The 23,393-nt window shown below is 34.7% G+C and overlaps 1 protein-coding gene across 2 annotated transcripts in view; it reads left to right on the forward strand.

The window, feature by feature from the left end:
* Positions 1-4,947: 4,947 nt before the first annotated feature.
* The window catches only part of LOC132156714 (F-box only protein 11-like), a 33,682-nt gene continuing 15,236 nt past the window's right edge, over positions 4,948-23,393 (forward strand). The window contains exons 1-9 of one of the 2 annotated variants that reach the window (XR_009437493.1): positions 4,948-5,249; positions 17,840-17,967; positions 18,262-18,343; positions 18,425-18,569; positions 20,903-21,032; positions 21,351-21,434; positions 21,879-22,011; positions 22,571-22,677; positions 22,822-22,933. Coding sequence is in view for 1 of the 2 variants with exons in the window: in XM_059565689.1 (XP_059421672.1) it covers positions 5,162-5,249; positions 17,840-17,967; positions 18,262-18,343; positions 18,425-18,569; positions 20,903-21,032; positions 21,351-21,434; positions 21,879-22,011; positions 22,571-22,677; positions 22,822-22,933 (1,009 nt within the window). In the remaining variant the exon portion in view is untranslated. The remainder of the gene's footprint in view (positions 5,250-17,839; positions 17,968-18,261; positions 18,344-18,424; positions 18,570-20,902; positions 21,033-21,350; positions 21,435-21,878; positions 22,012-22,570; positions 22,678-22,821; positions 22,934-23,393) is intronic. The other variant, XM_059565689.1, reaches the window with a different exon arrangement.

A 23,393-nucleotide genomic window follows, 5' to 3' on the forward strand; every position in this document is an offset into this window, starting at 1 on the left:
TTAATTATTACAGTTGTTTAATTAATTATTTAATTATCTCCATATTGTATATTAAATATTTATATATTATTTATTTTTGCATCTTATTTAGAACTTCAATTTTTAGAGAAAATTCTAAATCTGATTTGGTTTCAATTACTAGCCTCTCTTCAATCAATCAATCAATCAGTAAAATAACTTCTGAATTTATTATATATATTATCTATAAAATGATCTGCTGAAAATAAGTAACACATAAGCAATAGTGAGGCCTGCAAACACGACTAAAAAGAAGGCAATTTTTTTAAGTAGTAAAAATGACAAAAGCACAATTATTAAATTGCTAAACCTTAAAATTGAATTAAAATGAAAACTGAAAATATAAAAATAAAGGTAAATTCCAAATATGAATAAATATTATACTATTACTGTAATACTATTAATAAATAGTATATATAATACTAGAATAACACTTTTTATTACTTTTTATTCTTTTTAAGTGTGAAAAATAGGAACAATGATTCTTCCAGTAGTTCAACTAAAACATGGTACAAAAAAACAAAAAAAAACAACAGCAAGGTCAAGGGTGTGATGCGTGTAGTAATAAAAATATATTCCTTGAATGCACTATAAAAGAGTCTGACAAAAGTGTGAATGTCATAGATTGATGAAAAGGTTGAAAGAGGTTTTTGAATGGCACCCATCTCAGTCAATTATTAGTATTATACAGTCCTGGCCTTCATAACAAACAGTTTCACTTCCTTTAGTGCCAACCTTAGGGAACTGTGCATTTGTTCAGCAGTTGATGTGAGCGACGAGCCACATCCTGCTTCACACACACACAAACACACACACACACACACACACACACACACACACACACACACACACACACACACACACACACACACACACACACACACACACACACACACACACACACACACACACACACAGCACAAGCAGCTTCCTGTCACTGGCCACAGCAGCTGAGGTTCACTGATAGCCACCACTGCCTCACATAAAGCTCAACACTGCCACATCAACTCACAGTCAACAAGATCCTCAGCACACATACATGCATAATGCAATAATTGATCTGTTGTCTTCATATTTTACAATATTTTCAGTATTTGATTTTGATTACAGGTTTTGGCTGATCAGCTGATATCTGCGTCAAGAGCTGAATTTAAAAGGAATTTTTAAATGAATGAAAAATTGTTAAAATCTTAACAGTATAGATGACAAATAAGGTGAGGGAAAGAGAGAGAGAGAGCATTATTTATATATATATATATATATATATATATATATATATAGGTAAAGAAAAATGCATGTACATAAACATATGTAGAAAAATATTTTACCAATATTTTTGTCAATTTTTGCATGTTTTGAAACATATTCAAATATATGTTTTATAATATACATATTTTTGCTGTATGGCTTGCATTTTCTGCCCCATATTCAAGGAACACTTACAATATAAAACTCTCTAAGGTTCAATATAATCAGCTTTTCTAAGTCACACAGTTTCTATTTGATGATTATGACTAAATATGACAAACAATGACTGAGGCAACCATTAGAATAGACTTCCGTTTAATGAGGACAAAATAACAATGCAGGCTTGGAGACCTGAGGCTGAACTATTTCACTTGTGCCAGTAAGAACTCACACTAGAAAGCACACACATATAGGCAAAAATAACACAGACTAGATTCATTTTAATTGTTTAATGTCACTTTTTGCTCTGTTGCAATATACAGTAGTGTTCTGCAAGGACCTCTAGCGGTCAAACTCTAAAACAACATGCCAATGTCTTCAACCAGACCGGCATTACTTTTGATTTCATATATAGAAACAATGTAAAATGTAAAAAAAAAAAGGCTTTTTATTATTCTGTACCAGGTTTTACAGGAACAGGTATGAAACATTACAAAATCCCTAACAACCACATACAGTAATATTTTATACATAAAAACACATATCTTATAATACATATATTATATATATATAAAAATTTAATTACTTTAATAAAAAATAATTATTGATTGTTTCAGATGGGTGTCATTGAAAATTTTTACCATATATTATTAGACTAATTCATAATATTATTTCTCTTGTTTATTATGTTATTTTGCTATATGCCTCAGAATCAAATAATTAAATGAATCTTTACAAGGTTTTATTTTATTTTATTTTATTTTATTTTGTGTCTTGAATGTGCATTCTTATTAAAACAAATTAATGGGCAAAGTAATAATATTTTGTTATTTGCATCAGTGTCAAATAATTCGAAACAAAAACAAAATTTTTGAAACAAAAATGTTTATTTATTTATTTTGGTTGTGTTGAATGTGCATTCTAAATGAAAACAAACCCAAGCCAATCATTTCGTCCTGTGCCATAAATACAAATGTGATTCATTTAAATAAACGTCATGCATTTGTTTGTTTCTGATCAGACTCAAACATAAACTGAGCTGTTATGTTATTCACTTCTCACGATATTTACGGTTTAATTTTGTGATTGTAACAGTTAAGGAACCATCACCTGTCGCCTGCTGCACAAATGAGGCCACACACTGCTGCCACATTAATATTTAATCATTTATGAAAAATATAATTACCATTAGCAATCTGCCATTTTCTTTCTCATATAGAGGTTATGCAAAATGTAAAGAACTGGCTGCCTGTAATGGATGTGAATTTGAACTGATTTGAACCCAAATGGAATTTGAATCTGCATGACTTTATAAAAAAAAAAAATATATATATATATATATATATATATATATATCAATGAAGGTAATGCATTCTAGGAAATAAAGTTCCATCTTGATCCACAAAAATGAGTTTATTAAATATGCTAAAACACATAAACTAAATATAAACCTATGATTTATTTGCATTCACTGCAGTCAAATTTGAATTGCAATTCTGCATCATCTTGCTACCTCAAATCCAATTTTAAATGCCTTATCTATAGAGTTTCGAATGATGCACGAGCCTTCAAGCGCAGCAGCAAGCATGTTTACAAAAGACACATCTGAATTCACTCAGTGATGTATCCATGTCAAGAAATGACACATTTCCAGCTGAGGGATGTGTGCACTAAAAACATATGGTTAACAGCATTGTAAAACACCAGTACTGTTTGGCTTTTCATTCAAAAACTGCAACCAAATGACAAATTGAAACAACATTATAGTTTAAATACAGTTAGAGAGATACACAGATGCAGTTCCATCTGCTATAAATACTACAGTACAGTGAAAGAGTGATGAAATTATGAAACTGATGGAAGTGTTTTCATAAGTAAAGAACTTGCGTCACAGTGATGCAAAATTCAAAAGCATCAACATGTTTTTTTCTCTCTCTCTTTTATTTGACATACAGTCATTCTGTGTGCTTTGCCAGCTGAGGTAGATTAAATGAAATCACTGTTTGATTCATGCTGATAATAGAGTTCTTAACGTGTCTCATTCAGAAACTTAGTGTCAACATTCAAACAACAAGAAAGAGTCGCACAGGTTCTTGTTCACTTTAGAAAACCAGTTTAGACTCCGTCCTGTTTTCAGGTGTGACTTTGATGAACCTAAGGCAATACGAAACTCAACCATACTCATAATATGCAAATAACCCTACATATTCTGCCTGTGGGTAAAATATGAATTGCTTAAAATTGTAGTATCATTGATACACTGTTATAGCTTCTTTTTTATATTTTGAATTATAGTTGATTTTTTAATATATTCTCTGTCCTCAATTTAAGAAGATTTTAGTCATTTTATTATTTTGTCATTTTAATAGTTTTTCAAATATATATTTTTTATTCACTGTTTCCAATTTAAAGTATATATATACATATATATATATATATAGAGAGAGAGAGAGAGAGAGAGAGAGAGAGAGAGAGAGAGAGAGACGGAGAGAGAGAGAGGGAGAGGGAGAGAGAGGTTACACTAAATAAACTTTACATTAATATTTTTTATTTGTATTTTGAATTCGATTTTATTTTAATAATTATATTTTTTGTTTTCAATTTAATTTAAGGTAGTATTAATAAGGTGTTTTTCATTTTTAATCCTTTTAATCTTTATTTTTTATTAGTTATTTTATTATTTCAAGTTAAAGTTCGGTAATAATAGTTTCTACTTGGCTTAAAATGCTTTTGGGAAATGCAACCCAGTTTAAGAACCACGCTGTTCTTCTTTGTCTCATCAGACAAATGACCTTCTATCCAGCTGCAATTTATTAAAATGAAACAAAAGCATACTTGACATCAAATTCACACCACACAAAATGGTCCAAGCGTTCAACAAAAATGAGTTCTATGCCCTGTGGATCTTATGCACGTTATTTAAAGGTAATTCTGATATTGACTGTACAAAACACATTAATTATTTCAGTTCCTTAACCAAAAATCAAAACATTGAGAAAAATCGCCTTTAAAGTTGTTCAAATGAAGTTCCCAGCAATGCTGTTACTAATCAAAAATTAAGTTTTGATATATTTACGGCAGGAATTTTACGAAATGGAACATGATCTTAATGTCTTAATGATTTTTGGCATAAAAGAAAATTCGATAATGTTGACCCACACAATTATATTGCTGGCTATTGCTACAAATATATCCTATCTGTGCTACCTATGACTGCTTTTGTGCTCCAGGCTCACATTTATACAATATTAATAAAGTCTGAAAGATCTTCAAAACCTATGAATCCAAATAGACTTTTTTAAATAGCTGAAAAATATAAATGCTTGTACATATAAATGTATTTTGGACATGCAGCATGCTATAAGACATCTTTATGAATACCATGGTACACTGGCTTCAGTGTCATGGTACTAATTGATTACTACCATGTATTACCATGGTATTCTAAGCTGTTTCAGAGAATACTACCATGGTACTTTTTGTAAGGGGAAGTGTACTGTGATTGGTGGAGTGTAGCACCATGTGGTTGTGTGCGTGTAAGTGTGTGTAATGCGTGTAAGTGTGTGTGTAAATGGCTCCTCCTGAACAGTAAGAGCGCTTTCTTTGCAGCACAGACCAAGCAGATTCTCAGTGCAATGCACTTTAGGCTTTTATTGACATCTTCCGAGCTCAGCACAGTGTAGGGATCCAGAGGACAGGGCTGCAGCGGTGTGTGTTTACACCAGAAACCCGTCAAATGAACTCCGTCCGAGCGACGAGCCGCAGACCCCGGCGAGTGTCGAGGCCGCGCCCGGTGCCGCCGGACAGAAACAACGCAGAAAGAGGTGAATATATCCCTAACAAACACCAACCTGGGCTTGATTCGCATTATCTGTCTTCTTTTACTCGTCATGTTCAGATTCCAGTAGCGTTCGTGTCGTGATGTAGTATTTTGAGGTTATTTGTGTTAATGTTCATACCCTAGGAAACACCGAGGCTTCTGATCCCCCCGCAGGCCGCGCTTTGTTTAACTAGGTTTGATCTGCTCTCCTATCTACTATAAACCCAGTTTAACGTGATATTTTAGATTATGTATAATCCAGAACGAACTAGTCGTGATTTTAAATGCGTCATGAGTCTAAACAGTGGCATCGACATTGAGATATTCGTGAAAAATGGCAGCGTTTTACAGCGGTTAGCAACTGCTGTTAGCAACACAAAAGCTAACGTTAAGCCAACCGAATATAGCACAAACCTCAGTAAATACCACTGTCACAACCATTATTCATTAGATTATGTATTAAACTCTTTATTTAGGACATTTGCAGTCATTACATGTAAAAAAAACTGAGATGTTATGTGAGTACTGAGATTATATCTTTACTATGGTATTTTTTTAATGTACCTCAGAGTGATATGTGTATATTTAGTGCTATGTGAATATATATATATACATTCAAGTACCATTATTATAAACCCAATCAACAATAATTATTTTGGACATGTACCATAGTACTTAGATGGACGTACAACAGTAGTACCATGGTACAGCGATTGTGTCAAATTATATTACCATGGTACTTTGATTTATTCCATTGTATTTAAGTTCATGTTATACAACATTTCCAAGAACCTTTTGTACTACCACAATATGTCTAAAAACTATTCCAGTAGCATGATGCTTTATGTAAGTGCGACTTCCGCCATGGCATTGCCAGATTTTTGCACGTTTACCATGGTAGCAGCATGGTATTTTTGAGTATCATATAAATACCTTAATATTTATTAAACGTTCTGTAGTGTTACTGTATGATACGACCACAGTGCTATGATTCCATTACAATATTTTATTTAGAGGAGCTCTATCAAATACTACACTAATCTCAGGTTTTGTTTTAGATATTTACTATGGGAATTAGTTTTTTGACAAGTGTCAAGGTTTTACCATGGTACTCTTTTAAAGTAAACTATGAGTACCCATGCAGTTACAAAAAAAAGTACTGTGACAGTACCATAGTTTACACACTGCACTCCCAACGATTTTTCCAAGAACACCGTAGGAAATGTCCAAAACCATGGTATTAAAATGACACTTTTTTTTGGTTGTTTCTTCTTTGGTTTAATTAGCCAGCTGTGTTGGATGTTGTAAACTCGACGCCCTCATTGACTTGTTTATTGTTGTTGGGAGATGATTTGCTTGTTGATGAGTTGTAATAACTAGTTAACTGTTTCAATAACCCAGCTATGACCCACTCTGATGCATATATGCATGTAGATCATTGATGGGATGTAATATCGTTATGAGTGAATCGTGCACTGCTACAGTTCCAGGTTGGTTGATTGACCATCCAATTGGTTACCAAGTGTTTTCAAAGGCTGTTCGAACTCTCATGCACCTCTAGTCTTTTTGGTCATCCAGTCCAACAGCTATAAAAGTTTGGTCATCTGTAGAGCTGAAACAACGAATCGATTTAATCGATTAAAATCGATTATTAAAATAGTTGTCAACAAATTTAGTCATCGATTCGTTGCTAAATAACTTTTATTTGCCGTAAGCGGCTCATTTCGTGCATATTTCAAATCTGCGGTGACCAAAGTGTGGCAGTAATGAGCCACCGGAGGTTTTACTCAGCCAGTACAACAGGAGAAGTAGCGAATAGCCAATAGCTGGCCTTGTTTTATGTCACGTGCTTCCCGAACAGCGTCTCTGCAGCCATAGACATCTATGTCTGCAGCATTCAGCGTAATGTGGGAGTACTTTACATTGAGCCTTTAAAAAAGAAGAGTAACCTGTAAACTCTGCACTACTGCACTGTTTAAGGGGACGTTCACATATCGCGTCTTTTGCGCGCTCAAGTTCGTTATTTCCAACACCGCACCGCATCGAGTTAAAAACATTTAAACTTTTCAGAATGCCGCAACCGCACCGCGGTTCATGTGACAAGAACTAACCAATCAGCTTCATCCTTTCCCGTAAAAACGTTAAAAGCTCAGTCAAGATGAAAGGAACAGCTGATCATAGTTGTATATGGATTTCCATTTTGAAATAAATTTTTTGAGCTGCAAATCCATTTATCCTTTGCTGAAATATCCGCGTCTTCAAGGAGAGAGCACGTCATGGTTGCTTAGCAAAGGCAGACGCCTCAGGGGCGCTTCTGCGCGAGCGCTTTGGAAAGAAGGAGAAAGCGGTGCGCCTAGCGTTTTCCACGCGTTTTTAGGCGCGATTTGTGAACGGCCCCTAAGACTTTCATTTGTGCAGATTCTCCAGTACAATGTTGTTTGAAAATGTTTAGTCGTAAAAGCTGATAACATTGCTTTTTAACACTTAACATTTCAAGCTTTACAAACATGTTCTGTGATCAGTTTGTCGTTTACCAGTTCAAAATTGAAATGCACTTTTTTTTCTAAGTATTATTCACTGCTCTTTTTCACACAGCAGGTTTTTTGTGTGTCCTATTTTTTTTTTCTGGACAACCTTCTGATGGATTTTACTTTAAATTGTGAGTTCCATTCAGGTTTCATGCCATTGGCACTTTTTTTGAAGGATTGTTTACAATTTCACAGCAAAAGCTATAAAGCTTTTTCCCAGTAAATAATAAAATACAATGCACTGCAATTTTATTCTGTTTTATCCTTATTCTTCGTGAAAATATGTTCTGAAAGATTCCTTAATAAGCTTTGTTCAGGATGTTAAACTACTTTAGGAGCTCTAAGGACTGCCATGGTGAAAACATTATTTGAAATCTCCTTGTGAAATTTGCTAGAGTATGGGTCAGTGTTCTGATTGCAGAAGAGTTCGACAAAGGATTACTAACACAATAAAACAACTCCAGGTATATTTTTGATGAGGATATGACAGTGCAAAATGGTTAAAATCTCTTAAATCTATGCTGAATGATAAAGACCATTTATTAATAATTTACTTGGGGAAAAAATGGAAAAAACTCAAATATAAGTACATAAACCGATTAATCGATTAATCGTAAAAATAATCGACAGATTAATCGATTATCAAAATAATCGTTAGTTGCAGCCCTAGTCATCTGTTATGCAAATCTAGCAGTGGGACAGCTTGTTTGGAATTCGGGCAATCAAACTCGAGAGATGGTTGTACTAACCACCTCTTAACTTCTTCTGACTGAAATTGAAGGAATATTTCAGCACATAGAGAGCGGCTTTGGGTATGTAAATGAATGGCTGCTGTAAACTTATGAGAATGTTCTGTAATCAAGGCCGTGAGACAGGTGTTGCATTGAAAACATGCTTTAAACAGCCGTCTACATGCAGGTGCTGAGTTGGACACAAGCTATATTTTTGAGTTAGATGTGGATGTCATTTCATAGAACAGATTGCTTTCCCATTTTATTGAGTGTTTACTCCGCATTGCCAGTGTTTTGTAAAAAATGTGAAAACTATTTGCAATCTAAACTTTCTGATAGAGGTTGTGATTTAATATATGATAAGATAATAACAATTACTAAAAAAAGATATTGAACAATAAATATTAGTATTGCTATTGAATTAAAAAAATAGTAAGTTTTAAGCATTTAAATGGAAGCATTTAACTATGCAATGAAAATTCTAATATTTATTGGTTTCTTAATTGGTTGATTTGCAAAATATTTAAGCATAAAGTGTGTAAAAGAACACCGTGCCACATTTGACGCAGCACAGGTATTTTTGTAATTAATAGTAATAACAAGTAGTGTGGTAACTTTAGCAATTGTGATTATTTTTTTGTGATTACAATTTTTTTTAAAATTTGTTATTATCATTACTTTTGGAATGTCTGAAACATGCAGTGCAAATACTTGAGTAATTATTTTGCAGCCTTTGTGATTTGATAATTGCACTATGATTTCTGTTTTATTTCGATTCATTGTGGAGCCCTAGATCGTTCTCTGTTTTCCTGTTTTATCAAGTGTTTCCTCTGCATTGGCAGAATCTACAAAAAAATGGTTGCAACAGGTTGCATAACTTAATGTAGCTCAATATGTCCCATAATTCCCTTAGTTTATAACCGAAATCCAAAACATTGAGGTCATTTTCAAAAGCTCTTTTAACAGCAGGTGCATTACCGTGCAGAATAATACTTCCTGGAAATCTTTAAAAGCTGAATTTACTGTTGTGATAATAGTCCAGGATGGAGATATTTTTGTCAGAAGTGTTTATTGCATCAGTGTCACACCTTTGGGGTTTGTGAGTAATGGCAGTGATGCTACTGTAACTCTCACGAGGTGTGTAATGGTGAGTCTGGCACATATCTTTATTTAAATGGCTTCGCTGGGGCACTGCAGGGGAATGTTTGGCAATAAGCTGGAATGTGTCTTTCTTACGAAAACTGGGTCAAAACTGCAAAGCTTTCAAACAGGATGGGCCAGAATTGGAATGAGAGATAGCAACAACTGAGAGGGTGTGTGTGGTGTAGTGTTCTTGCTTAAATTGAGGTGTAAAGTTCACACTAGGGGCTTGGTAACTTCTAGTTAGATGTTTCCTCTATTTCCCAGTGGTCGGCTTTTGTGTTTCTACTCTAGAAAGCAAGACCATGGGTTCGATTCCCAAGGAATGCATGAACCAATGAAATGTAAATCTTCACTGCAATGTAAGTCACTTTAGATAAACACCTCCTCCAAATACACCAATGTGAATGTAGCTCAAACAGTAGAGAATTGTGCTTGCAACACAAGGCTATGGGCTCAATTCTCTCAAGGAATGCATGAAATTATAAAATGTAAACCTTTAATGTATTGCACGTTACTTTGGATAAAAGTGTCTGTTAAATGTAAATGTAGCTCAAAAAGTAGAACATGGTGCTTTAATGTATACATTAAATGCAGTGCAGGTTGCTTTGGATAAATACAGAAATTTGCACAATGCATAAAATAAGAAATGTTTCAAATTATAAGTAAACCTTGAATGCAGTGTAAAATTGCCAAATGCATGAACGTGATTCTGTTTATCAATAACTTAATTTTCCACACAAACTCATAATAATGCTGATGAGCTGCTGCTGTAACGAACCAGTAAAGCTCCAGTTTGTATCACAAGCTTCATTAAGTCAAATACCTTCAGCTGATTTGATCTAAACCCCACTCAGCATCTATTCATGTGTGTCCTGCAGGGGGTCATGTATGTCTTTGAAGCTTAGTGGCTGTAATCTTAAAAGAATATTAATAAAAGGTGGGGCGATCAAGGATTGTAATTCAGACCTTACAGATTGTTTAAAAGCTATTTAGTGAAGCTTAACATGCTGTCAGGCGTATTCACAGAGAGAGAGACTTTCTCAAGAAAATGGACTTTGATAGAAGCTCTTTAAGTCAGTAGGTTAAAGGGTTAGTTCACCCAATTTGCATAATTATGTCATTAATAACTTACCCTCATGTTGTTTCAAACCCATGAGACCTCCGTTTATCTTCAGAACACAGTTTAAGATATTTTAGATTTAGTCCGAGAGCTCTCAGTCCCTCCATTGAAGCTGTGTGTACGGTATACTGTCCATGTCCAGAAAGGTAAGAAAAACATCATCAAAGTAGTCCATGTGACATCAGAGGGTCAGTTAGAATATTTTGAAGCATCGAAAATAAAATTTGGTCCAAAAATAGCAAAAACTACGACTTTATTCAGCATTGTCTTTTCTTCCGTGTCTGTTGTGTGAGAGAGTTCAAAACAAAGCAGTTTGTGATATTCGGTTCGCGAACGAATCATTCGATGTAACCGGATCTTTTTGAAACAGTTCACCAAATCGAACTGAATCGTTTTAAACGGTTCGCGTCTCCAATACGCATTAATCCACAAATGACTTAAGCTGTTAACTTGTTTAATGTGGCTGACACTCCCTCTGAGTTCAAACAAACCAATATCCCAGAGTAATTCATTTACTCAAGCAGTACACTGACTGAACTGCTGTGAAGTGAGAGATGAACATCAAGCCGAGCCAGATAATGACTCGTTCACGAGTCAAGAACCGGTTGCATCAGTTTTCGGATCACCAGTAGTTCTTTCTGACAGTTCGATTCAACAAACCGTTTGAAGAAAACGGTTCACAACGGTTCATATGTTCAAAATTCTAACTGACCCTCTGATGTCACATGGACTACTTTGATGATGTTTTTCTCACCTTTCTGGACATGGACAGTATACCGTACACACAGCTTCAATGGAGGGACTGAGAGCTCTCGGACTAAATCTAAAATATCTTAAACTGTGTTCCAAAGATAAACGGAGGTCTCATGGGTTTGGAACAACATGAGGGTGAGTTATTAATGACATAATTTTGCAAATTGGGCGAACTAACCCTTTAAGTGGGATTTACAAGGTTACACTTTTTTTTTCTTCCTGGTTGTGGGGGGAATGGATTTAAATGGGGGGAAAAGTGTGGCTTAAATAGCTGAAGGCAGCAAAATATTGTTTTAAAATGAAATTGGCAAAATGTAAAATTTTTATTTAATCCCATGACCTGTGCACATTTTTGCACTTTTTCTGCACAATAATTGATGCAAATATGATCAAATCTGAGGGTACTACACTTTTATTTTGGTAGCTCAAGTTTCATATTATTGTTATTATTATTAGATAAAATACTGTACTTGTTCATATTAATTTTATTTAAATGTATGTAATATATGTTAATATTAATATATTATTTTGAATACATTTATTCATGCACATACACACAGACACAAATACAATTTTTATATTTATATGAGAAGACATATTTATATGAGAAGACATCTATATAAACATAATTTTTGTGTGTGTGTATAAATATATAGTCCCTATGTCTGTGTAAGTGTGTGTGTGTGTGTGTGTGTACTGATTATATACATATAAATAATTTTTAATCACTTGAGTTTTTTTCATTTTGTTTAAATTGTACATTTTCTTAAAACATTCCACATTCAAACATTTCATTATTCCGAATATTACATGGGAATGATAAACAAATGATAGAAATAGTTTTATTTACTTTTAGATGCTTTGCATGCTCACTGCAGGACAGTGCTTTATATGTCACTTGTCTAAATATCAGTAATTCTTAATCAAGAATAACATTTGCACAGAATGAAAACAGTCTTTTAATGGCTCCTGAGTGCTGATGGTGTTTGTCTGGAGACAGCGTGCTGTCTGTTGTGTTGCACTAGTTGGTGGGACTCTGTGTTTGTAGTGGTTACTGGACTAGTAGCCCTGGAGAGCCCCTGGTGAAACCAGAGCAACAGCGCTGCGTTTGCAGGATGTGTCTCATTCACCGATGATCCTCGTGCAGAATGGCTTCCTTCTCACCTGAAGGTAAACTAGACGCACTACAGATAAGAAATCTACCTTTATTAATCACATCCTCCCACGACGTGCTTCGTGTGATAAAGAGCGTGTCGTGTTACAGCGGAGCATGTGTTCGGTGGAGTCTGGCGCTAATAGTGATGCTATTAGATTTTTTTCTCTATGACTTTCAACACTGGGGGGATCTTCTTGAATCACATGCATTTAAATCAGCGGTTTTACAAGTAGTGGATATTAATACCACTTTAGAAAAACATCTATCTGAACCTGGGCTTTCAGTGCATGCAATTTGTTGTGTATTTACACACTTAATTTTTAAAATACTGCCTCTTAATCGTCTTTTGTGGTGTCTGTTCTGTTTATTAACCACACTGCATGTGTATTAGCTACAGATTTGAGTTGTCAGACTGTTATCGATATTTGAGAGGCTAAATTTGAGCGAATGGCTTTGTATCTCAATCCAAACCTTTGTCCCTGACGCTCATGTCTGTGTATTGAGTTACAAACATCACTGCTGGATTTGTAGGCTAATAACAGTTTTGGAAGCTGATTGTTTAATGTGTTAAATGCAGATTAAAAATGCATTATTGTGGCGATGTGAAGTAAACCTGTTGAGGTTGTTGTGGATTTTGGGCTGTATGTCGTGGATGCATGTAAAGTTATACTAACCAGTATCATGAACAAAACATCTCTTGAATGCAGTTTTACAGACCGTGACTTTTGAATTTGGGTATAACGTCTTACATGCATGAGGTACTTTCATGCACACAGCTATTTGTATGAATTAAACCCTTTTTCTGTTTAGAGGTCATGTGTTGAGATGTCATTTGGCAGTTTGCTTTAATGGAAAACAAAGCGTGGACAAAACCATACGATTACTAGTTTGAGCATGTATTAGAACGCTTTGATGTAATGAAATGATGAAACTATAATAAATGGTTCAGCAAAAACCTGTTAAATGGTTAAAAACTGTAATGTATCCGAGACATTGAATGCAGTTTGACTGAAATCCTTGTTAGTATATTCATCCATTTGATTTGATTACTGTTAGATGTTTTGCTTCCAATTTCTGCATAGCAGCAGTTAGTTTCACTTTCAGTTCAGGCAAACCTCATTTTGTGTGTTTCAAGACTTGAAGGAAACATGAAGAGATGCCAAAAGCCTTCATCAGTGAGCTGTTTTGTTCATCTGGATATGAGCCATGTGGTGAAGCTTCTGTTGCACTGCTGTGTTCATCAAGCTATTCAACACGGTGTTGAAATAAACCTCTTTAATGTCTTCAATTGTTCCTGCTGTTACTGTGCACGACTGATCAGTGAACAGCTTTCATTTCAACATCATAAAACGTTTTGTTACTCCATGTTCTCTTTTTTTGATGCCTTTAAGCTCAAATCTATTTAATATCCATTGCAATCTCAGCTTAGTGCAGTTTCATTTGACTTAAATCTAACAAAATATGTGATATAAATGGAGAGATGCTGTCCTGTATGTGACCTCCATCAGATGGGGAGGGTTTCCATAGCAATGATCGTTGAAAATATCACCGCAATACTGTATTGTTGCAAGTAAGTGTATTATCAGATGTGCATCAATTACAGAGCCTTTTCTCCTCAGCTGTTGGACAATTAAAGGACTAGTTTGCACAAAAATCAGCTTTTTCTCACCCTCATCTTGCACCAAAACGTTTGACTTTCTAGCTTGTGTGGAACGTAGAAGCAGATGTTGTGTTTTCTCATGCACTGAAAGTGGATGGTCACATGTCAGACCCTGAAAAGGACAAAAATATACCATAATAATTAAATAGTGTCCACACGACTTGTGCAATACATTACGTTTTCTGAGGTGAGAAAAAGACTGAACTTTTTGGTCTGTTGTTGTTGTTTTAGGAGTGGTAATACATCTAATAATTAATAATAGTTATTTGCTCATTAGTGTGGATGTTTTTAATGTTTCAGTTTTCCTAACTATTTATGTAGATTGTCACCTGAAAAGAGAAAGGAAATATTGAAATCGCATCATATGACTCATCAATGCAGTTTTATTTATTTTTTAATCAAGAAGGCAGCACAAGTTGCCATTTATGTGTGAAATACATCTTCACATCTTTTTAAGATGGTTATTTTAGTATCTTTAAGATTATTTCATATGTATATATGTGTGTGTGTGTATGTGTATATATATATATATATATATATATATATATATATATATATATATATATATATATATATATATATATATATATATATATATAAAATTTTAATTTGTAGTTATTTTAGATTTTCTGATTTGATTACAATTTTTGTTAAAGGTAATTTTGTTCTTTTTATATGTCTATAGTTTAATACATTTTATTTCAGTTTGTCATTTTGACATTTCAAGTTAAATAAAAAAATGAGAAATATTGGCTTGCAAAGTACCTGAAATTAAATGAAATATGAATTAAAATGGAATAAATTAATCAATACATATTTAAATAATTTTGCCGTTTTTTGGGGGTTAACTATAATAAGTTCAACTAAAAGAAAATGAGAAATTTTGGCTCGGCAACTACATGAAATAAAATATAAATTAGGATAAAATGAAATATAAATGATAAAATAAACCCAAATAATTATTTTTTTATTTTAAGTTTATTTCAAGTAACAATAGTTTTGTAATGGTTTTAGTTTTAGTTAACTATAATAACCCTGATTTGAGCCATTCTGACCAAGAAATATTTAGATCACCATGTTTATTTTGGTAACTAGGTTGAAACCGCTGTGTGGTGTCCACTGTTAACAGTTTCTGAGTGAACTCTGTTTTTATGTTTTATCAGCCTTCTCTGAAATGAATCTAGTGTTTCTGTTTGAAGGAGTCTGGAGAGGAAACACGCTCTGTGTTTGGGCTGTGGCAGCGGGGCAGCTCCGTCTCACGTTTCAGGCCTGTTTTTCAAAGGGATGCCACAAGGCTAATTCACCCCGGATGGGTGTCACGGCCGCCCCATTCACCCTCTGCCTCCTTTGACCCTGTGTCCCGGCGTCAGCTGCTCCGTTTGCCGCAGCTGTTGAGGAGATCAGCCGTGTGTTTCCTTCCCAGCTGATTCACTGCCGCCTGACAAGCGTGTCGTACGGTGCCTTGATGACATTTCAGTATGCCGTTAAACTCGGAAGTCCAAGTTGTTCCACCTTTTGCTGATCCGAGCGTTTATCCCGGGGAACACTGCGATGTTCTTACTCTGTCATTTGGCCTGAGTTATTGAAGTGGCTTGTTTGAGCTGACTTTCACTGACACTGTAGATGTCTGATTACAGGGAAAACTTGAGAGGTAAATCAATTATGTGAATATTGATTATGCATCCACCATATGGTGATTTAGATGAGTTGAAGAACAGAGGAAGTAGATTCTGGAGCATTGAGGCAAGACCTTGGGAATTGGTTTAGTAGGGTACAAGCTGTTTTTCATTATTTCTAATGACAAAGTCTTATAGCGGTGTCTGAACACAGTTGGTTGAGGTTGTTCTTGATGTGTGGAACAGCCTTTGCAGGGTCTCCGCGGATCCTTAAAAAGTATTAAAACGTCTTAAATAAAATATAAGTTTTTTAAGGTCTTAAAATGTATTAAATTGCGTTAATTTTTGAAGAGTGGCATTAAATTTTATCTGGGCGGAATGAAAGAAAGATATCGGAAAAACTATTTTCCATGCTAACGTAATTTTATGGCGTTATTTCCCTGTCAAATGTCGAGAGCACATAATTGTAGCGCGAAAGTACATTTAATATAATGCGCGAGCGTGAATCTCTCTGCTCGCGCGCGGAATATAATGTGCGGAGCGCGAATCTCTCTGCTACACGTTGCTCTTGTAAGAATGTTCTCTGGGCTCGCTCAGTCCCAGTACAAGTAATGCCTTCGGTACATTCTCCCCAACCACTACACTGAAGGCAGAAATGCCGTGGGCTTTGCACACTGTTAGCCGACATCACTCCAACGTAGACGTGAGCACCAGTGATGCGTGGGTCAATGTATTAAAAACCCGCACATGACCGACGTTTTCAACTGACCCGCCCGCAACTCGGACCGCAAAAAAAGAAAAAGAAAATATTGTACCTGACCCGCATTTTTTAGAAGTGGACTCATTGTTGCGTCATTGGGCCATAGACATAGGAACTAGGCAAAAAAAAAAACTATATTCTAATTTTGTTAAGAATTATACAAAATAGTCAATAAACTCATAATTTGTACTAAAGTAGTCTAGTCTGGCTATGTCTATTTTGATGTTTGAAGTTCAGCAGAGGTTCGGGTTTGTCCCGATCAGAGCTCGTGAGCGGAGAGCGCATTTCTGAATATTCCGCTCAGCTCACTCATTCCGTGGGGTCGCTCACTCAACCCAGAATGGCCTGCTGGTTCGAGAAATTTAATTGTTTAGTAATAAACTAGTGTTTTCTGTGTCGCTGCAAAGATGAAGTTGACGATGCTTACTCACCATGAATGCCAGAGAGAAATGCATATTGCATATGGATTACATAATCAGAGAGTAGCCTACTTATTTTGGTTTGAATTTTTTATTTTAAAACAGACATTTCAAGCTTTGAATAAAAATGCACAAATAAATTTGATATTGTAAATCGATAAACTCATTTAATGTTTTATTATTAATTTGTAATTATTTTTAAAGTACTTATTTTATAAGTATTTAATAAAAAATGCTCAAATAAAATGTATATTCTAAATTGGTAAGCTCTTTAATTGTTTTGATTTATTATTAATTTATAATTATTTTTAAAAAGTATTTACAACTACGTAATTGAATAAAAATGCATACATTTTAGATTCAAAGTCAGTAAACTCATTTATAAAAAAAATAGATAAATTAATTGTTTTAGAATCAGATGGTGATTCATTTTGATTCCCACCCTTAATGCTTTGTTATCTGGGATGCTCTTATTCTAATTTTGCATACTTAATAAAACATAAGTTCATGCTTCTGTCCGGAAATGTCTGCAATTATTGTTCTGTCCATCAAAGAACCGAGCTGTTCTTCCCAAAAACAGAATCAAGTCTTTTAAGTGGATGAATTCTCACTTATCCGATCTGACCTTTGGTGTTGATGTTAAATGTAAAGGTGTGCTGAATTATATATTTTTCTAAATGAGCTCTATATTTAATTTTTCTTTTTCAGATGAGGAAGTTCCTGCCGAGATGGTTGCAGAAGAATCTGGTCAAGGCGCTCAAAATAGTCCGTACCAACTTCGAAGAAAATCTCTGTTACCGAAGAGAACAGCTTGTCCAACTAAAACCAACATGGAGGTGCGTAAATGCTGCTAAACGTTAGATAAACATGTTAGAAAGCAATATTAATTCAGACTGTAAGAAAAACAGCAGCTTTAATGCAAAACAAATATTTAATGTTACCCGATTTCAGTTTTTTTTTTTCATTACATAACCCTACTTTGATTTATTCACTCAGAGTTATTTGTTAATTTGTAAATTCTGCAATTCTGTCTGTGTTTTCCACATTGCAAAAGTCATGTAGCCCTTCATGCATGAGATAAAGAGAGAAATGTTCTGCATGTGAGGTTGAATATCTCTTCTTGTTCAAAGGGTGCTTCCACGTCGACAACAGAAAACTTTGGGCATCGGGCAAAACGTGCCAGAGTTTCGGGAAAGTCACATGATCTGCCTGGTAATGCACATCAGACACCTGACATGTGGTGATAACAGCTTCAGATGATTTTTCATTAACTCCCGTTCTCTTGTGCTCCAGTCACCCCAGCGGAGCAGTATCTGCAGGTGAAGCTTCCAGACGAGGTGGTCCTGAAGATCTTCTCCTATCTGTTGGAGCAGGACCTGTGCCGAGCGGCCTGTGTGTGCAAACGCTTTAGTGAACTGGCCAATGACCCCATCCTCTGGTAGGACTAAAATGCATGTTTTGTATGTATTTTTTGTGTTTTCTTGACCAGGCATAAATATTAAAAATGTTTAATGCAAGACATAAAACACAAAGAAGTTACAGTAAAAATATGATCAAGGCATGGTTTCCATGTTTGAAGATGAGTACAAGGAAGAAGATTGAATCATTTTACATTCATGCATTTAGCAGAAACTTTTATCCAAAGCAAGTCGGTTTTATATATTTTCATTTATATGCATTAGTACAAACAGAATCTACTTCAATAATTTAATCAATGAAATCATAATTCCTCATAGAGACTTTTTTGATCAGATTTATACAGATAAATCATAATTTTAATTGGTTGAAATGATTTCATGTAAATGAACCAGAGGCTTTGTAAATAAATACAGGATACAGTCTAATAGAAGGAATATATTGGAAATAAAAGTAGTATTTATCTAGTTATCTACTTCAAGCAATATTTCTTCACTCAGTGACTCAAATAAATAATTGAATCACAGTTTTTAGCCAGTTCATTGAATCGAACAGTTTGAACTGATTCATGGAAGTGAATCATTTAGCAACTCTGAAGCTTTTTTGCTACTGGAGTTCAAATCAAAAGTTTTTATAAATATATCTGCTGTAGGGGTGGGCGATATCTCGATATTTAAAATATATCGAGATATTTTTTAAACACGATATGGATTTTGACATATCGTAAATATCGATATATTGTTTATATTTAATTCTGATTCCGCCACTTTCCTTGTTTGCCTTCTCTGTGCTGTGCTCGCCCCCGCTCGCTCGCCCCCCGCCTCCTTGCTTTTGTCCCCCCTCCCCTCGCGTGTATAGAACTAGTCTCAAAAAAAAGGACAACTGGCTCCATTATATGGAGATACTTCGGTTTTCGGAATCGGGCGAACAGCAGGCAGATGTCTACTGTATGGCCCAATGATTTCCACGATGCAGAAAACGCGAAGGGAATCGCAGAATCCAGTCATAAAAACAGAATTTACAGTTTAACGCGGAATGGCACGGCATTTGTCAAATTTTGAATTAATTAATCAAAAGTAGGTCATTGCACTTATATCATATCACGATATGGACTAATATATGCAAATATTAAGCTGTAAAGGTCGATTTAAATATGAATCCTGCATGTCTGTGTTGGCGCAGAAGCGCGTCTTCATTCATTAAACACACAGAAGCGTGCGTGACGCTCGCGGTGATTTCAGCTTCTGTCATCTCACTAAATCAGGACGTAAACACATCCAGAACTGCTCTGACAGTCACTTCATGAGCATCTGACCGTTTGATTTGAGTAAAACTAGCGTCATATATCACATCATAGACTGTAGTATCACATACACAGAACTGTAACGGTTCGTCAAAATAAAAGTATTTGCCAGAAGTCTAGTACTATTGTTCAGCAGAATGTACATAGCCCACTACTATTACTATTAAAAAGAAACGAACATAATTTTTAAAGGAATAATCACACAACATTTCTTCCATGTTTTATTTTTAATAGTAAATCCCCTTTGTTTACCAAAAAATAAAGTTTGCTTAATTTTAAATAATTAAAAGATAAATTAAATTAATGTTTTATGCCTTCATTTGATAACCAGAAAAATGTAAATACACAGAATTTCTGAAGGGAAAAAACATTTCACATAAGGCTATTGTAAGAATTAGTGTAGAATTTTTTAAGAACTAATGAAGTTGTTTTTATGCATTTAAATAATTACACATGCTAAAACACAGAATTAGGTAACAATAAAACATATGGTGAAGAAAAAATAAAAAGTTTCATAGGGCCCTAAACATGTAATATTTGGCATATTTGTTTTTGCAGTAGTTTTTGGGGGGTTATTTTTCCTGTAAAGATATCGAGATATATATCGTATATCGAGATATAGCAAAATATATCGAGATATATTTTTTGCTCCATATCGCCCAGCCCTAATCTGCTGTTACATTTTTATATGGGATTGAAAGGGATGGCTTGAAAAAGTAGTGTAATAGCCAAATAATAATAATAAAATAAAAAAAGTATTTATATATTTGTCAATAAATCCACACATCTTCAAACTGATTTGAGTGATGACTCGAACAAATCAGTGAATCACAGCATTGAATCGGACCGTTTGAACGGATTCATGGAAATGAATAAAACTTAGCAGCTCTAAAATTGTCTAATAGCCTAATAAATATCACAAAGTTGTTCCATTTTTCAATGGCATTGTTTTTAAGTATATATAGTCTACCATGGTGCATGAATATGGTAATCATTCAGTCAGAATGGTGTTTTGTAAGGGTCATTGATCTTTATTCTCATCCGGTCTGCAGGAAGAGACTCTACATGGAGGTTTTTGAGTACACGCGTCCCATGATGCACCCCGAGTCTGGGAAGTTTCACCAGATCAACCCAGAAGAGTATGAACAGCCCAATCCCTGGAAAGAGAGCTTTCAGCAACTGGTACTGCTCCTCTCATTCATTTCTAATAGGGTTTGGGCTGAAAACAGTCATAATGTAGTATTTAGTGACCATTTAACAATGCTCTCTTTTGGAAATAAATAGACTGTTTCTTTTTTTCCTCAATATTAAAACAATGCATATCTAAGAATAAGAGATTTAGTCTTTGCCCCTGAATCTGAAAGAGGACAGATGGTGTGGGAATGTGATGATTAGGGAGCTCGCGATGTGTCAGTCATCATCAGTTTCATCAGGGAGTTTTATGAGCGCATATTTCTGAAGAAACACGGACTGATGGATCCCTGACCTTTGTGTTTGCAGTATAAAGGTGCTCATGTGAAGCCCGGCTTCGCAGAACATTTCTACAGCAACCCGGCTAGATATAAGGGACGAGAAAACATGCTGGTAAGTCCTAGATCATTTATAGATGCATTATATGTATGGCTCATTCATTAATTAATTAATAAACAGAAGTGAATTGTATCATATATAAAATGTTGACAATGACATTTCATATGATAAATTATATAATGTCAACTAGAATTGTACACTCTTTTTTTTGGTTGCCCAATAAAGACCTTTTCCTAGACTGTTCAATGTCTAGATATAATTGAAGTCCCTCTTTAATGCATATCTGTAGGATTTTTTTTGTTACCCACTTGGCAAAAATCATGCACATTTTTTTTAAGTAACAGCCCATCTCCCATTCCTTTCTGTAGCACAAACTCAGTGTAATATGTAACACTAATATGCTAATAACAGCTTTAAATTGGTCTTGACCCTTAGTTAGGGACAGGTGGCAGTGATCTGTTATGTAATCCTGCTTTCACTTGTTTTTCTCTCTCTCAGTATTATGACACCATTGAAGACGCTCTGGGAGGAGTTCAGGAAGCACACTTTGACGGTTTGATATTTGTCCATTCTGGGATCTACACAGATGAATGGATCTACATTGAGTCGCCCATCACTATGATAGGCGCTGGTATGAGTACGCATATGAGTCTTTAGCCATGTCAATATTTACATACAGGACCATTCAAAGGTTTGGGGTTGGTATGATTTTTTTTAAATATATTTTTGAAAGAAGTCTGTTCTACTCATTTATTTGATTAAAAAAACTGTTAAAATTGCTAAATATTAATACAATTTAAAACAACAGTTTTCTATTTTAATATATTGTGAAATGTAATTTATTCCTGTGATCAAAGCTGAATTTTCAGCATCATTACTTCAGTCTTCAGTGTCACATGCGTGCCCTTTGGAAATGTAATATGTTGCTGAAGAAACATTACTATTCATTATCAGTGTTGAAAACAGTTTATTTTTGTGGAAACATTTTTTCAGGATTCTTTTTCATGAATAGAAAATTCAAAGGAACAACATTTATTTGAAAATCTTTTGTAAACATTTTTTTTTAAATGGCATTTTTGAGTAATTTAATGCAAATCTTTCAGAGTTGAAACTGTTAAATGTTTTCTATTAAATGGAGACACTTTCTCCTGTATAACCTAAATATATAAATCGTAAATCTGCTTTCGCAGCTCCGGGGAAAGTAGCAGATAAAGTCATCATCGAGAACACTAGAGATTCAACGTTTGTGTTCATGGAGGGGTCAGAGGACGCGTTTGTAGGATATATGACAATAAAGGTGAGTTTCTTCATATGCCAAGAAGTTTAAAGGAAGAGGTTAACTAAAATGAAATTCCTGGATGCATTCTTTCATGCACAAGAATTATTCCAATTGTTTTTAGGTAGATGTGCGTGTGATGTATATTATGGGTTTTTATTGCAGTTCAATCCTGATGACAAATCAGCTCAACATCACAACGCTCATCACTGTCTGGAGATCACCGTCAACTGCAGCCCCATCATTGACCACTGCATCATCCGCAGTACCTGCACAGGTGACCCCAGCTTCTCTCTTTTTCCTCCAAATCTGTTGGTTTTCCTTCATTTATATATTGCATGTTTGTTGAACTGCTTCAAGTTCAGATGTCTGTCATCATCACTGTTGCTCATACTTGTGTTTAGGGATATTACTGTATTTTTTTTCTGTGTTTGTTAGGAAATTAACTACATAGTGCAGAATGTTACAATCATACAATCAAACTTTATCAACTAGTGTGTGTGTGTGTGTGTGTATATATATGTGTATATATATATATATATATATATATATATACAGTACAGACCAAAAGTTTGGACACACCTTCTCATTCAAAGAGTTTTCTTTATTTTCATGACTATGAAAATTGTAGAGTCACATGTGGAATTATATATGGAATTATATACATAACAAAAAAGTGTGAAACAATATATACACAGTGGGGAAAATAAGTATTTAGTCAGCCACCAATTGTGCAA

This window comes from Carassius carassius, chromosome 14 (genome assembly GCF_963082965.1).
Source record: "Carassius carassius chromosome 14, fCarCar2.1, whole genome shotgun sequence".
Lineage (NCBI taxonomy): Eukaryota > Metazoa > Chordata > Actinopteri > Cypriniformes > Cyprinidae > Carassius > Carassius carassius.